We start from the raw sequence: 14,679 nt of genomic DNA on the forward strand, positions 1-14,679 counted from the left end.
TAAGGATAATGAAATCTACCTCATAGGGTTGTGCTGAGAATTAAAAGAGCTAACTGATAGATATCATTTCACACAGTGCTTGGCACATTTTAAGCGCTCACTTCAGGCTGGCCATCATTATTATTACTTTATGGAGCTAATATCTAAAAGAATTTCCTGAGACAAGCGATGATTACACATTTCTAGGCTCGTCTCCCTGCCATATACCTATGCTTCATTCCCATAAAACTAACTGCTATTCACTCATTTATTCAAATACTAGTGCCTATGATATGCCAGGCGCTGTTGTAGGAGCTGGGGGGACATGTGTGAGTAGAACAGACACAAGTCCCCGTCCACAAGGAGCTCACATTTAGCACAACATGGGCTCTTCCTGTGTCTGTCCCTGTGCATGTGCAGCCTGAAATGCTCACCCACCCTTCTCCATCTGGGAAACTCCTACTTGTGAAACAGCACATGGTTTGTGAACACTTATCTAACTTCTGAGCCACAGGACCAGAGGTCTTCTTTTCCTATAAAGCACTGTGCACACTGCTATTATGAAGTTATTATAATGGGTTGTCATTAAACATTTCAGTGTTGGTCATCTACATTAGCCTGTGAACCCACTGATGAGAAGAGAGTACAAGTTATTCATCTTTGTAACCTTGACAATGGCTGAGCCCATAGCAGGCACTCAAACATTGCTGACTTGACACTATCTATTATAACTCATATGCTTATATGTTTATCTCCCTCTTTGTGCTTCTTAGGGTCAATGGACCATCTCCTACTCATCTCTGTAGCCCCTTGGTCCAGCAACAATGGTGCTCGAGAAATATTTGTTAAATGAAGGAATACATTAACAAACGCATCTGTCTTTCTCTATAATATGGAAAAACTTAAAATCAGAGAGATTGGGGAAGACCAGTCTGAATTAGAGAAAAGACTGTCAAGAATATTTCCCAAGAAGGTTAGCTTTCACTCTCAAGTATATACAATTAATTTGAACCAAACTGATAACCTGTTTCTAAATCCAATGGTCATTAATGAATAAATAGGATCTGTCTGTGATTAGCAGGTCCAATTGCACACAAAAGCTTGCTTTTCAAAGGTCTGTGTCTACAAACATAGATCACTTCTCCTGATCAGGCTCAACAAGCAGGTCCCGAGCAGGTTCCCCAGGCCCACTGTAACCACCTGAGAGCTGCACGCACCACAGCTGCCCCTCCGGCCTCTGTCCTCTAGTAGCCCTGTCAACGGTGTACCAGCTTATCTGTGTTTTTTAAAATGAGCAGAGAGAGTTGAAATCCACTAGGTTAAACATTTCTCCACCATAATTTCTTTTTCCAAAGTCAGATCAAAATGCATTTCAGTTCTAAATGAATGGAAGTTAACTGAGTTTATCAAGATGAAGTGAGTAGAGATGTGGGGGCTCTTTTCAGGACCTCTATATCACTGTTTCATGCAAGCCAGGGAAAGAAGCAATGGGAGACAGAGGCAGCCAGCCAGTGTGTCACTAATATTTACCAAGGGCCTATTATGAGTCTGGTGTTGTTTAAAGAGCCAGAGATAAAACAATGTATCACTCGGCCAGTACTCTGCCATCTTGGAGTTTACATACTTAGTGAAGGAGGAAGGCAAACAACCCCCCAAACCAATGTGTAAATGAGATCGGTGCAGCTCCTGATGAGTGCAATGAAGAAGATGCAGTAAGATGAATGCAAGAGATTAGTGGAGGTGGATGGGGGTGGTAGTGGTGATAAGGGAGCTGCATTAGCCAGGCAGTGAAGGAAGGATTCATTGAGAAGGCGAGTTGCGTTGAGATCTGAATGATGGATGAGAAGGCAGCTCGGAGTGGATCTGGGGGAATAATATTCTAAGCAGAGGAAACAGTTAAGTACAACGTCCCTGAGATAGGGAACAAGCTTGGAATGTGTGAGGGACAGAAAGAAGGTCTGAGGGGTTGGCGAGCTTTGAACGTGGAAGAAAAATGAGGTTGTAAAGGAAGGCAGGTGCTAGCTCAGGTTTGGTCTTGTGGGCCATGGTAGGGAGTCTGGATTTTATTCTGGTTGCAATAGGAAGCCATTTAAAAGAGGAGTGATTTAGGTCATTCTGGCTACTGTAAGTAGCAGAGGCTAAAGGGGACCAATGAGGAGGCAGAGCGATCGGCTAGGAGGCTGTCTCATTGACCAGGAGAGGAGGAAGATGGCTCAGACTAGGCCTTAGGTGGTGAAGATGGCAAGAAGTGGTTGCATTTGGGAAAGATTCCGAGGCAGAGCAGACAGGGCCCTGATGTTGGAACGAGTGTGTAGGGTAAGAGGAATTGTGGCAGAACAGAGACCTTGACCCCCAGTGTCCTCACCAAAGACTTTGAGGTGGATGGACGCATCCTGCTCTCCAGCCTTGTTCTCGGCAATGCAGATGTACTCCGCCTCGTCATTCTTATCCACCCTCCTGATGGTGAGCTCCGAACTGTCGTCGCTGAATAGGTACTTCTCGTCTTCCTCATTCTCTATCTGTTCTCCATCCCTACAGGGTGCAGAAATGCAAGGCACCATGATTTTGACCACAGAGGTAAGATGTTTATTTTTAATTTGTTTCTGTAAAATGCAGACTGAGCCCATGGGAAAGCCTCAGTCTTCATAGAAAGTGAAGAGCCAAGCTGTGCTTCCACATACAGAAGACCTCTGATTCCTCTACCCGAACCTCTGACTCTGTCCACAGGCTCTAAACCACACCCACAAAACTTCCAAAGAGGGCCTCCACTGCCACGACCTTGGTTCTGCCCCACAAACTGAAAATGAAGGAATTCAACGCACAAGGCAAGAGAACCTCAGAAAAGAATCCATTGTGCACCAGAGTTGATATTCCCCAGCAGGCCATACCCTTTCCATTGAAATGCCAACATGGAGCAGGCCCGATGATGTCCCCTTCTCTGCTAGTTAGTGACAAAAGGCACGAACAGTTTCTTACTTTGTCCAGCTCATGGTGGGCTCTGGGAAGCCTTCAGCATCGCATACCAGGGTGACGGACTGGCCAAGGTTGGCGGTGGCATTCACTATGCTCTGCCTGGCCTGGACGGTGGGTGGCACTGAGGGAAAGAAGGACAGTCAGGGGTGGTTGTGAAAACTTGAAAGAACCCAGTGGCCTAGAGAACAGGCACTTCTAGGGGACCCCAGGTCAGAGGGTCACGGTCTGGGAGTCAAAAGTCCTGAGCAACTGCAGAGTTAGTGTAAGGGATCTAAATGGAGGTGTGTACTAAATAATTACTGTACACTGACTAAATAATTCACACACAAACATGCATTAGTGTTTTTCAACAATACATAACATTGTTATATGTATAACAATATATAACAATAATGTTTTTCAATAGCACAGCTTTGAAGCTATATTAATACATTTTATTCATTCTAAAATGGTATTCAATTTATAGTAGCTATTTATCATTGTATATTTTCTCAATGAACACATACTAAACTTACAACTACCATAGTTGGTGGAAGTTGACGTTCAAAGGGGCTCTTGATACTGTAAAAAGTTGAAAACTCCCACTCACGGTGGTTAAATGGTTAATACCAATTTGAAATGTACTAGCTCACCAAAGAGTGACATTTCTCTGGAACTGTCATAAACAGTCCTGTGCACAAAATGTTTTTACCAAAGGAATGAGAGGGGGAGAGTTTGGCAAAAAATATGTATCAATTGCCAAACAATTCAACCATGATTTACTTATTTTCTTAGTACTGACATTATAATTTCCTGTAAACAGCTTGTAAATGTCAGATCGATTCCACGAGTGTGTTTATTTGACACTGCAATTTAAGATTAATAAGCCCATGGACCATGATTCTGACTATTCTGAGGCCTGAATTGATTATAATATTTTCTTTGAACATTGAACCAGGGGACTAACTTCACAATTACGGTAACATCAAGGACAATGAAGGATGAATAAGAATTTATTGGTAAGCACGGGGACAGTTTCTAGTGCTGCAAGACAATGAAGGACATTCCAGAACTTCCCCCAGGGTTGAGGGAGACCCAAAATGCAACTATATTTAAAACAAACAAACAAGCCAGAGCCCACAGAGGGTCTTGGGGATTCAGGTGAGATGGATGAGTGCGTCAGGACAGGATATATTCTACAGAGCAAAGAGAAAATTACAGAGAATGTTTTTGGGGACCCAAGTTGTAGCAACAGAGAGAGCAGGAAGAACGAATCGCCTCACCATTCACAATGACCTGAATGTCCTTGAAGTTGATCTCCCCCCGTGCCAGGATCCTGCCCTCACAGCGGTAAGTGCCTTCATCTGTTTTCTTGATGCCCCGGATCTGCAGGTAGTTGTTGGACAGGACTATGAATCGGACTAGAAGAGACAAGAGGCAGGTTCATCCAAGGATCAGTCAGACAACTCTGGAATCTGCAGGCAGGTGGCTGAGCCCTTCCTTTTTCCTAGCTTCAGTCTTACGGGGTGGGGATTTAAGCTGAAATAGAAAATGTGTCCCTGGCTCTCACACAGAGCCAAGAGCAAAAGTCTATTGGAAATCTGTCTTTTTCTTTCGAGAGAAAGTCAAGCGACTGAATATACAAGTCATAGACATACACCCATTCAGGACCTGGGAATTGCATGTGGTTCTGGGACACTGGAACCTGAGTTTGGATGAGATGCCTGAGAGGCTGGCAGAGGTGGAAACCCTAGGGGACCTGGTGGCCCAGGGGAAAAGGCAGCTGCCAGGGAATTCGGGTCTCACCGTCTTTTTTCAGGATGACATCTCGGCCTTTGTGTTTCCAGATGATGGTTGGTGGGAGGGAGCTGACCACATCACACACGATTACGGCATCTTCCCCCTCCCTGAACTCCTGCGGGGTTGGTGCATTCTTGAACATGAGCTTCTCTGGAAAATGAGCAAGAGAAAAGTGAGGGAAAACAGCTGGTTCTCCTACAAAGATCCCTTTTCACTGGAGCCATGCTGCCTGGATTTGAGTTGAGGGCAATTCAATCCATATATACAGTGGTACAAAAGGGGGTCCCACCCAGTACTTGGCCAAAGATGCCAGGCGGAGCAGCTGGCACAAGTAAGAAAATATGTTGTTAATGTTTGGCAATCAATGTCTATTCACTGACTGCTAAATTTATCACACTTTGTGCAGAAAAGGGTCTATGAAGGGAAAGGAGTGTCTTTACCAAGGGTCCCTTGCTGTGTGGGATGGTGCCAGTGAAATCCAACACACGGGTGGGATGAATTGGTAGAACACCTATTCTACAATGAATATAGGAGTCATCAGTCCTTTCTTGTCTCCCACTCTGTCTGGTACCCCAACCCCAACTTTCCTACAGCAGAGAGAATTTTGAAGAACAGAACAGAAGTAAAGCAGGCTTAATGGCAACAAATACTGTGGCAATCAATACCGTTCCATTAGCTGTCATCCACCATTACATTGGCCAATGAGACAGATGCAAGATAACAAGGTAATGAGATGCCACCTCCAGACTGGGTTTCAGTGGCAATGGGAACTGCCTGCTCTGAGTGGCACAGTGTTCAGATAATAATCCCTCACTCAACTGAGCCTTTGGGCTCCATTACCAGCAGGGGAGAGTGAAATAGTAAGGGAAAAGCTGAATTGTGTCACAGTCAGTCAACACTCAGGGAAGGGATAGGGGAACCCATAATAGCCCTGTGGGAGCTATGCAATTTCAACTTACAGATTGGTGGCCAGTGGGGAGGTAGCTGTGACCAGCATGAACTGGGGTTGTGAGTTCTGAGATGGACAAGGATCATTTAAGAATATACTGAAGCTCTCAGCTCAATTCGGAGAAGACTTAGGGAGAGGAAAGGAGAAAAGGGGCCCTGTCAAGCCCTCAGCCTGTCCTCTACTGCCATCCCACTCTGTCTGCCACCCGTATGTCTTCCTGGCCAGAGGAGAGGACAGAAAATGGAGAAGGAGAAGGCTCTTACGGAAGATCTTCACGTTGACTGTGGCCTCTGACTCACTGCCATCCTCGCCAGTGACCACACACTTGTAAATGCCGGCGTCGTCAATGTTGGCATTGTAGATGGTGAGAGTAGAAGAAAAGTCATCGTTCCACACCACTGAGATCCGCTGCTGGTTCGGGGTGAGCTTTTCTCCATTGGGGGAGAACCAGGAGATGTCTTTATCTTTGGCATCTCCTGCCACTAAAGAGGAAGAGATTGTTTTCAAAGAACTGAAGTTGAAAAAGACAAAGTCCCCTCCAGGTTGTCAGTGACTACTCAGGAAGAGCTACTGAACAAGAGATCATCAGACTTGATGATCAGAGAGGGATGACCATTTGCACTAGAACATGACGCAGCCCCTATTGTGGCTTCTGTGTTTAATTGTTATATGTATAACACCACTTAGAGTACTAGGAGAGAACTCAAGGCCCACTTGTCTTGGCATTTCTAATAGTGGTTCTATCCTTAATGAGGGAAGAGAAGATATGCTTGTTGAAGCCAGGCACCAAGCTAGGAGTTTACAGTCTCACAGCCTGAGGGACAAAGGAGTTAGTGTATCTAGGACCTGTGCTCCAGGTCCTCGCTGATCTGAGCCAACTGAGCAGCTCGTTTTTGAGGGCTTAGATTATGGTCTCCTGAGCAGAAGATGAGACATCGGCTAGTCTAGGAGTGTGGATTCCACCCACTTTTATTCTAGCATCTGCCCGCACACACTGGCATGACTGTCATTTCAGCACCCCCTGCCTCAGACAGACAAATTCGTCTCCTTAAATGCCGTAAAGGAGATGCATCCTAGGACGGGCAGATGCTGCTGCTTAGCTGTCCCAGACACTGAGCTAGAACAGGCTGCAGGGCTCTTGGATCCGGCGGACGTGGCTTCGCCCTGCCTCTCTGCACGGCGCCCTTCCCTGGCCCACACCACCCAGCCCTGCACAGATGCTTAGTATGGAAATGAAGCAGTCTTCCTTTCAGGGCCCATCATGCTTTCATAAATATCGCTATTTGCAAGATGTGCTGTGGGCTCCACGGCTGCATCTCCAGATCATTTAAACTGTGGTAATGAAGGCAGAGCTGGAGGGAACACATCCAGCGACCACAAGCCACCTCATCCAACGCAAATCATAATAGCGTTTAAAGGCCCCTCCTTGCCAAAAGCGGCTTGCTAAATGTCACAGTTAACACCTAGCTCAGCTCTTTCCTGGTTCTTCCATGTTCCAAACCCCAGTCACGTCACATACAGGGAATCCAAAGTCTAATTTGAAGCCTTTTCCTCCACAGGACATTTCCTGATAATTACCCGAGCTGTGGAAATGGGGCATATTTTCTAAACAAAAAACAAGGACACTAGGTCCGACAAATCCCGGAGCTGTGGGGCTGGGGGAGAGGGGAAATGGGACAGAATATTGGTATTCACAAAAGGACCCTGAAAGCCCAGGATACCAGCAAAAGAGATATCAGCACTCAATTTTCTTGCAGGCAAGTTTTAGACCTTCTTGGACTTTCCTGCTCCGGGGGACTCTAAGAAATAAGCCTCACGTGGACCCACTGATGTATTATTTCTGAACCAGCACTGCTCTCCATCGTCATTTACAGAACTCTGGATGCACACAGAGTGGGGAATCTGGGGGCGATTCACTTTTCTTGGAGTTTTGCTGACTTGCCTAAGAAAGTCCCTAGAGCTCCTCCATCCCCCAGCGGAAGTCCAGATGATAGACTTCACTGTGTTGGGGCAGCCTGTGAGGGGAGAAGGAAGAGGGCCTGGGAGATTCCCTGGTCTCAGGTCACGCTATTGACCCTGAGGTTGGGCAACCGCAAGAATCCCAGGTGCCGTGTGATCGGCCCGCACACACAGCCCCACTGGCTTCTGCTCCGCTGGGTGGGTTTCCTGAAACGCAGTGGGACCCGGGGAACTCGCCTTGGCATAAGAAGAATTTGGACTCTCCAACGCTGATCTCCCCTTGGCTGGGAACAATATCCACCTGCAGAGAAACTGGAAAAGACAATGTCCAGTGTAAAGACGCGTTCAAAGTTTTGAGAATGAAACCCACAGCTTTCATTCAAAAGCGGAGTCCCTGCGCTCACTTGAAGAAAGGGAAGGGAGGAGGTTGTTTGGATTTTGAGAACTTGTCACCACCAAAGTACCCACGGTTGTGCAAGCCAAAGCCAGAGTGGACAAGGCGCAGACTATTCCTTGTGGAACTGCCACCCCCCTATCAGATAGTGCGAGGGCCCCTGGAAGATCTGGGGTGACCTCTGCCCTAAATGTTTCTGACCCGTTGAGAAGGTCCTGCCCGAAGCAGTCACACTTCTGGGATTCACGGAGATAGCAGCCCAACCAGTTACATTTGGATATCAACCTGAAGTGTGCCCATGGCTATGTTAAGAGGGAAGCCTGCCACTCCAGAACCCTGCACAGGGGTCTCCTGGCAATTCCCTCAAGCCACCATGCTTAATAAGGACGGAGAAGGACTCAATATGAAGATGCAAACTGATTTTGAAGAAGGGGATGCCAAATGCTCAATGCTCACCTCATCTCCTGACTTAGGACCAACACACCTCTTTCTGTAATGGGAGACAGCATCAAACATCCTCATGCCAATTAGTCAGACTCTTCTGAAATGCTGTAGTCCATGCCCTGAGGAACTCCCTGTGTCCCTTGGCTACTTGCACTGCATTTTTATTTGAATATCCACATGCTCTGTCATTCCATTCCACCGATAAGACAAAACACATTGCACCAGATTCACAGATTCCTGTATTCACTCAGTTCCTCATTTATCTGCTTGGAGTAGATAACTGTTTCTCATAAAAATACAGTTTTAGGGTAGAAAAAACAGCTTTTATTCATTTGGATTCAACTTCCTTCTGCCTCTGCTCTTCTAAGGTGAAGTAAATCTAAAAGCTAAAGGCTAACGGATGTTTGGTTCAATGCATGTAGCTTCTCAAAGCCGATAGGAAGGAGGGGCCTGCACAAAACAGGCTAGGTATAGAGCCTCAGAGCCCTTGCCCAGAACAGCCATTTTCTTTTCACAGTGGAAGGAGGGAATGCTGGTTGCCATGGCGACTGACTTGCAGGCAGAGCTGCTGCAGGTCTCAGTCTGTGCTCATTTGATGAAGGGACCACAGTTGTGCTCAGTGGAACAGAGGGATAAAAGGGCCTGCTTGGGGCTGGGAAGGGGGAGCATGGGGGCAACCCAGTTATTGGGGGTGCAGCCTTCCTAACCACCCTACCAACAGACAAAGCAGATCATGGAAAAATCCAGCAGAGGCTGCAGAGAGAAACGGATGGCTGGGTGGAGACAGGAATGGAAAAGGGAAACAGTGAGAATTCGGGTGAGGAATCAGGCATGGGGGAGAGGCTGGGAGATGATGCTGACCACTCCACTGTGAGAATAAGAGGTGGGAACCCAGAGACTTCCAAATGCTGGTTTGGAAGAAATATTATAGTAGTCGAGGGGCAGCCAGGTTCTCCCTAATTCAATTTGCTGTTGAGTACACATTTGGGGCTCAGGACTGAATTCTTCCTGAGAGCAATGAAAGGTCTTCCCCTACCTTTTCTGAATTTCGCCTGTAGCACCAGAACCACAATGGAATATAACGCCGTGGGGGGCGGGGTGGGGGGGGCACGGCGGGGGGCATGCATCCACTGTGTGAGTTGTGACTAGCCGAGGCTGAGTCTCCCCTCCCTCTCTCTCCTCCAGCTAAGTTAGGTGCCACTCAATTCTAAACTGAGGGAGTGGAAGGGGTCTCAACCACCACCATGTCCCTCCTCCTCATTTTTCTTATGAGAAAAGAGAGGTAAAGTGACTTCCCCAAGGTCACTTCTAGCTAGCGCCAACATGGCCCCAAGAGCCCAAGCCACCTAGCTCCCAGGTAAGTGTTCTTTTCATTTTTCATTGCTGCCTCTGCGAGTAGAGGCTAAAATGTTTGCATTCAGTCTAACAGACAATCTGGCCTACCTGAGGAACAACCGTCAGATTCATCATCCCCTAACAGGACAGAGCAAGCCCGGAGCTGATAAGGCCCCATAGGATTTTGGGGAGCACGAGGCCTTACAGAGAGGGCTACAGGCCAGTGCCATCCATCCTAAGGCCAACCAGGATCTTTTCTATCCCTTTCTGTGGCGCACATTCTGCGAGCAACGGGCCTGTGAAGCCTGGAAGCTGTGTCTGTGCCATCCGTCACCTAAGCAATGGTCCTTTCTGGAGTTTACTGGGGCATTTTTAGAGAATGAGAGGCATATTTCTGCCTGAAAAGTTCACTGGCCCATATGCTGAGCATTAGCAGCCGGCTTCAACATATGGATCCTGTTACTCTCACAGAGCCCTGACTGCTTTGAGAAAAATAGTCTTATCCCAAGCGAAAAAACAGCCTTCATTTTTCCAGCTCTTTTCAAACAGAACACGACTCTCAGGGGACAAGAGAAGATGGCGGGGCTGAAGCGTTTTCATACCCAAATGTGGCCAGTATCCTTCTCTGGGCGATGGAGAGACACAAGCAACAAGACTTTCAAAGGAGTTCCCAGCTTCGCCAGACCCCACGCGCACATTCATCATCATGGAAGTTTTTTAAAGAAGAGCTATCTATCCATGTAGAAGCCTGACCTTTTGCACATATGGAAAACACAGCGAACAAGGGACAAAGCTGGGCCAGAGGAAGCCCAGGCTCTCTGCAAGTCAGCGCGCGGAGGTTTTCCACCGTAGTACAATGGCTGGTTATTCTTCCCCCAACACTAAACCTTGAATTATTAGGTTTAATAGTGGTAAGTGGAAATCCTGCTCCAAACTCAAAACTCCTTCCCAACACTTCTTGGGCTCTTTCCTTTCTCGTTCTGTTAGTCCTTTCATTGTTTCCAATAAAAATTCCTACCTCACCTGTCACCTTTCTCCAGTTGCAAATTTCCTAACCAGGCGTGACCCATACCTTTAAAGAAACTTATGAAAACAGTTCCCCCAGAAAAAGTACCTCATCTCCTGCTTTGAATAAACACTCTGCATAAACACTGCTTGTCATCCTAGCCTCAGACGCATCGAGAGATGCATCTTACAAGCACAGGGGTTTGGACCCTGTGGGACCCAGAGGCATGGCTGAGAGCAACTCCATTCCCATAAGTACTGGTCCCCCAAGGCCTCTGGCAGCTTGTTCACACTTTCTGGTTTACAAAAGACACTCCTTATTTAATCTGATGCTCACAATAGTTCTGAGATATAAAAAGGTCAATAATGTCTCCATTCTACAAAAGAGGAAATTAAAACTCAAAGAAATGAAACAAGTTGCCCAGGGTCACTCAGCTAATGACGAAAAGTCATCTAATTATAAGGCTTCAGCTCTTCCCCCTACACTCCACAACTACCACTAGCCTTCTGCTGGCCTCCCAATAATTATTACCTATTAGTTACCACTGGCTCTCTTCCCAAGTTATGGGCTAGAAAGAGCAGAGCATACAAACATCTTATAATCAACTTGCTGCCATGATTTCTACCTTGGTTAACCATAAAGGGCCTCTTTGCTCACAGATAATCATAGCTTATAACTCCCATTTTACAGAGGGAGAAGTAGAGGCTCAGAGCCATAAGTAACAGTCACGGTGGAATCAAGATTCAAACCCAGGGGAAATGGAGTCCAAAGCCCCAGCTATTTTCTCCCACACTATTCCATCCCTTGGGAACAGACAGAAAAAAAGGTTCTCTTGAGCATGGAAGGCTCTCCCTCTCTTCATCTCATTTAAAAAGTAAAATAACCCAGTGGGAGATTTATATGTTTTAACATGAGTTTTCTGTTTAAATGTCTTTTTAAAAAATTGATGTTATGTTCTGAAAGATATGCCTACTTGTTTAGCAAACAGCTTCAGGTATAGACAGAAGTTTTCTAACTCCCAACTTCCCGGCATAACAAGCTGTAAAGTCTTAGCTGCTAAAGAAAAGTGAATCAAAATTTCTGGTCCTAAAAGACGCCAAGGCACTTATCAGAAGAGGTGGAAATCTTACCACGGCAAAGCAATGGAGAAAAAGTATTCTGATTTCAAAAATTAGATTATAGATTTCACTGGAATCAGCAACTTCTGCAGCAGTTTAATTTTACTGGCGTTCTTCTCAGATTCTAATGTGCTTGAGGAGGTAGGAGCTGAAAGCAGAAAGTGAACCCAGCTCTCTCCATGGCTGATTGAAAATACTTTCTTGTTAAGAGGTCATACAGACACTGGCTGATGAGGAAGACAGACTGCAGGTGGGCAGCAGGCCCTGGGAGATGCCTGGTCACCAATCTAAGAGAAGGGTGGGCACAGTGGATTAAGCTCATCAGTGACTATGCATCCCATGAGGGAATTTCCTAGAAGCCATTTAATAATGGCTAAGGATGTTTGAAAAAGGCATCAAAGTGTAGCTAGACATTTATTTTGTTAGCCATTGTTCTAGAGATGAGCCTTAAATATCACTATACTTAACCACTTTAATGGAGAGTTGTTTTTTTTTTAATAAAGTACACCTGCATGCTAAAGTCTCTTTCCTTTGACATACCTGTGGGAAATCCCAATGTCTGACCTAAGGTCATCCGCACTGAGGCACCCCCACTTGCCCGTGACAGTTTGTTCTCACTATTAGCAAAGGACTCGAAGGGAAATAAAGGCCAATCAAACTCAGTGAAAGTAAAACCCAAACTAATGTGGCAGTACTACAGAATGGTTAGGGCCAAGGACTCTGGGCCAGATTGTTGAGTTTGAATGTCAGCTTGCCATGTACTAGCTATTTAATCTTAGCCAAGTTATTTACTCTCTGGGTGCCTGTTTTCTTATCTGGAAAATGGGGAAAAACAGAACCCTCCACATAGGGCTGGTGGAAAAATGAAATGAATTAATATACGTAAAGCACTTAATGTCTGGCACACGACAAACATTTTATCCTTGTTGTGTATTATTGTTCTTAATAAACCTATATTAACAACCCTTCCCGAAGAAATGATTTCAGTTACTATTTTCGTGGGAAGCAATGTTTCCCTTTATGGTTTAAGATAAAGCAACTTTCCCAAATGATCCAACTGGCAGTCAGGTGGCCTGATTCCACTCTGCAGTCATTTATGACATTTTACTTGCCAGGCAGAACTTTATTGGTGTAAAAGATGACTTAATCCAATCAAAGCCAAAGAACAATAACGCGGGTGCTCTAGACAAGTCACTCCCCTTGGCCTCAGTTTTCTTATCTGTAAAATGGGGATGATAACAGAACTGAATTCGTGTGGTTGGATTGTCATGAGAATTCAACAGTCAGGAGTGAGTCATAGTTAAGAGTCAAAGGGGCCTGGGTCAGGGTTCCAGCTGTGACACTTGGTTCCTCTGAGTTCCCAGGAGAATCTCAGAGCCTGTTTTCCACATTTGTGAATGACCATAACCACCCTATCGATCTCACAGGGATGCTGAGATGATTTAGGAAGGTAACGTATGTAACGCACCAAACACGAGGACAGGCTGTGTTGGCTGTTTTTTAAATGACAGTACATAGATGATAAGACTTTGAACTTACGCAGACACACACATACACACTCTCTCACACACACCCCAAACAAAATCCCCAATAATGCTTGTGATGAGAATGAGATAGCAGGAACCTCTCGTAGACTACTAGATTCAACCTGTCTGAAATCTATCAAGGGGGACGTGTGTGTGCATTTATGTCTATGTGTATGTATGGGAACATCCACTGAGAGCCTGGATAAACATGCATGTGCGTGTATGAAAAGAATAATGCAAATTGTCAGATTGCTATGGTTGCAGGAAGCAGCTGGACAGAGGTCTATCTATCTCATTTTGGGGGAGAAAAATGAATAAACAATTCAGGATGACAAAGGAGTCTCGTTCACGCCTGACAGATGAGGCCTATAGTTCTGGCTTGAGCTACTGTTGACAGCAGCTGAGTAGAAGAAGAAAATGAGGTAGACTGTTTTACTTTCAAATATTAACCCACAAGTTAAATGTCATTTTAAAGGAACTATAAAATACTTGTTCTTACAGATTTCGGCTTCAGGTTCTGTATAATGGCATCATAATGGTAGACATATTCTAATTGCCCCTGGAAGCATCCTCATTGCTTGAAGCTGGCTCACAGCAGCAAGTGAAATCACCTAGAAGTCATATTTAGGGCTGCCAATCTTTTGATCAGCCTGGTTAGGCCCCATCTGTATAAATGCTGAGAATTCTATCTAACTCCCATCTAAACCTAAATATCCAGAAGTAATCTAGCCAGGGTTTCCAAGCCAACCGAGCTAAGTGTACAATCAGACCCTTGGGAAACACTCTGTGTGAAGTCCCCACTGGACCCTGGGCCCCTGGCTTCCCCTGATGTGTCAGCCAGCCTAGAGAGCAAAGAAAGGCCTCAGGAAAGCTGTGGTCCTCCCTGGTTGAGAACACGAGCACACAGCAGATGTGTGAACGCACAATTCAAGACTGGAGGAGGAAGGAAAGATGACTCTCGGTGGTGGTGGTGGTAGGTTCATTTTTTATAGAGAAAACAGAACTTCCTGTGTGAAGACAAACTACACAGACAAGCCAGAGATAGTACACAGACATTTCAAAACCAAATTCACTTGAAAGAGATGCTGGGGTCATATACCAAGCTGGTTTCCAAAGTCTTTCATTTTAATAAAGCCACCAAAACTGAGCAATATTTCATTACACAAGTGATGTACCGAGTAGTCCTGGTGAAAATTCTATTTACTCTCCTCAAATCC

General features: G+C 45.7%; 1 protein-coding gene across 17 annotated transcripts in view; it reads right to left on the bottom strand.

Moving 5' to 3' along the window:
* The window catches only part of NCAM1 (neural cell adhesion molecule 1), a 302,385-nt gene that overhangs the window by 59,331 nt on the left and 228,375 nt on the right, over window positions 1–14,679 (bottom strand). For all 17 annotated transcript variants that reach the window (XM_014855478.3, XM_070490291.1, XM_070490290.1 and 14 more), the window contains exons 2-7: window positions 7,877–7,951; window positions 5,944–6,162; window positions 4,738–4,881; window positions 4,215–4,352; window positions 2,956–3,073; window positions 2,345–2,511 (exon numbers count right to left, since the gene is read on the bottom strand). In XM_014855478.3, coding sequence (XP_014710964.1) covers window positions 2,345–2,511; window positions 2,956–3,073; window positions 4,215–4,352; window positions 4,738–4,881; window positions 5,944–6,162; window positions 7,877–7,951 — 861 coding nt within the window. The remainder of the gene's footprint in view (window positions 1–2,344; window positions 2,512–2,955; window positions 3,074–4,214; window positions 4,353–4,737; window positions 4,882–5,943; window positions 6,163–7,876; window positions 7,952–14,679) is intronic.

The sequence above is a fragment of the Equus asinus genome, chromosome 20 (genome assembly GCF_041296235.1).
Source record: "Equus asinus isolate D_3611 breed Donkey chromosome 20, EquAss-T2T_v2, whole genome shotgun sequence".
NCBI classification, from domain to species: Eukaryota; Metazoa; Chordata; class Mammalia; order Perissodactyla; family Equidae; genus Equus; species Equus asinus.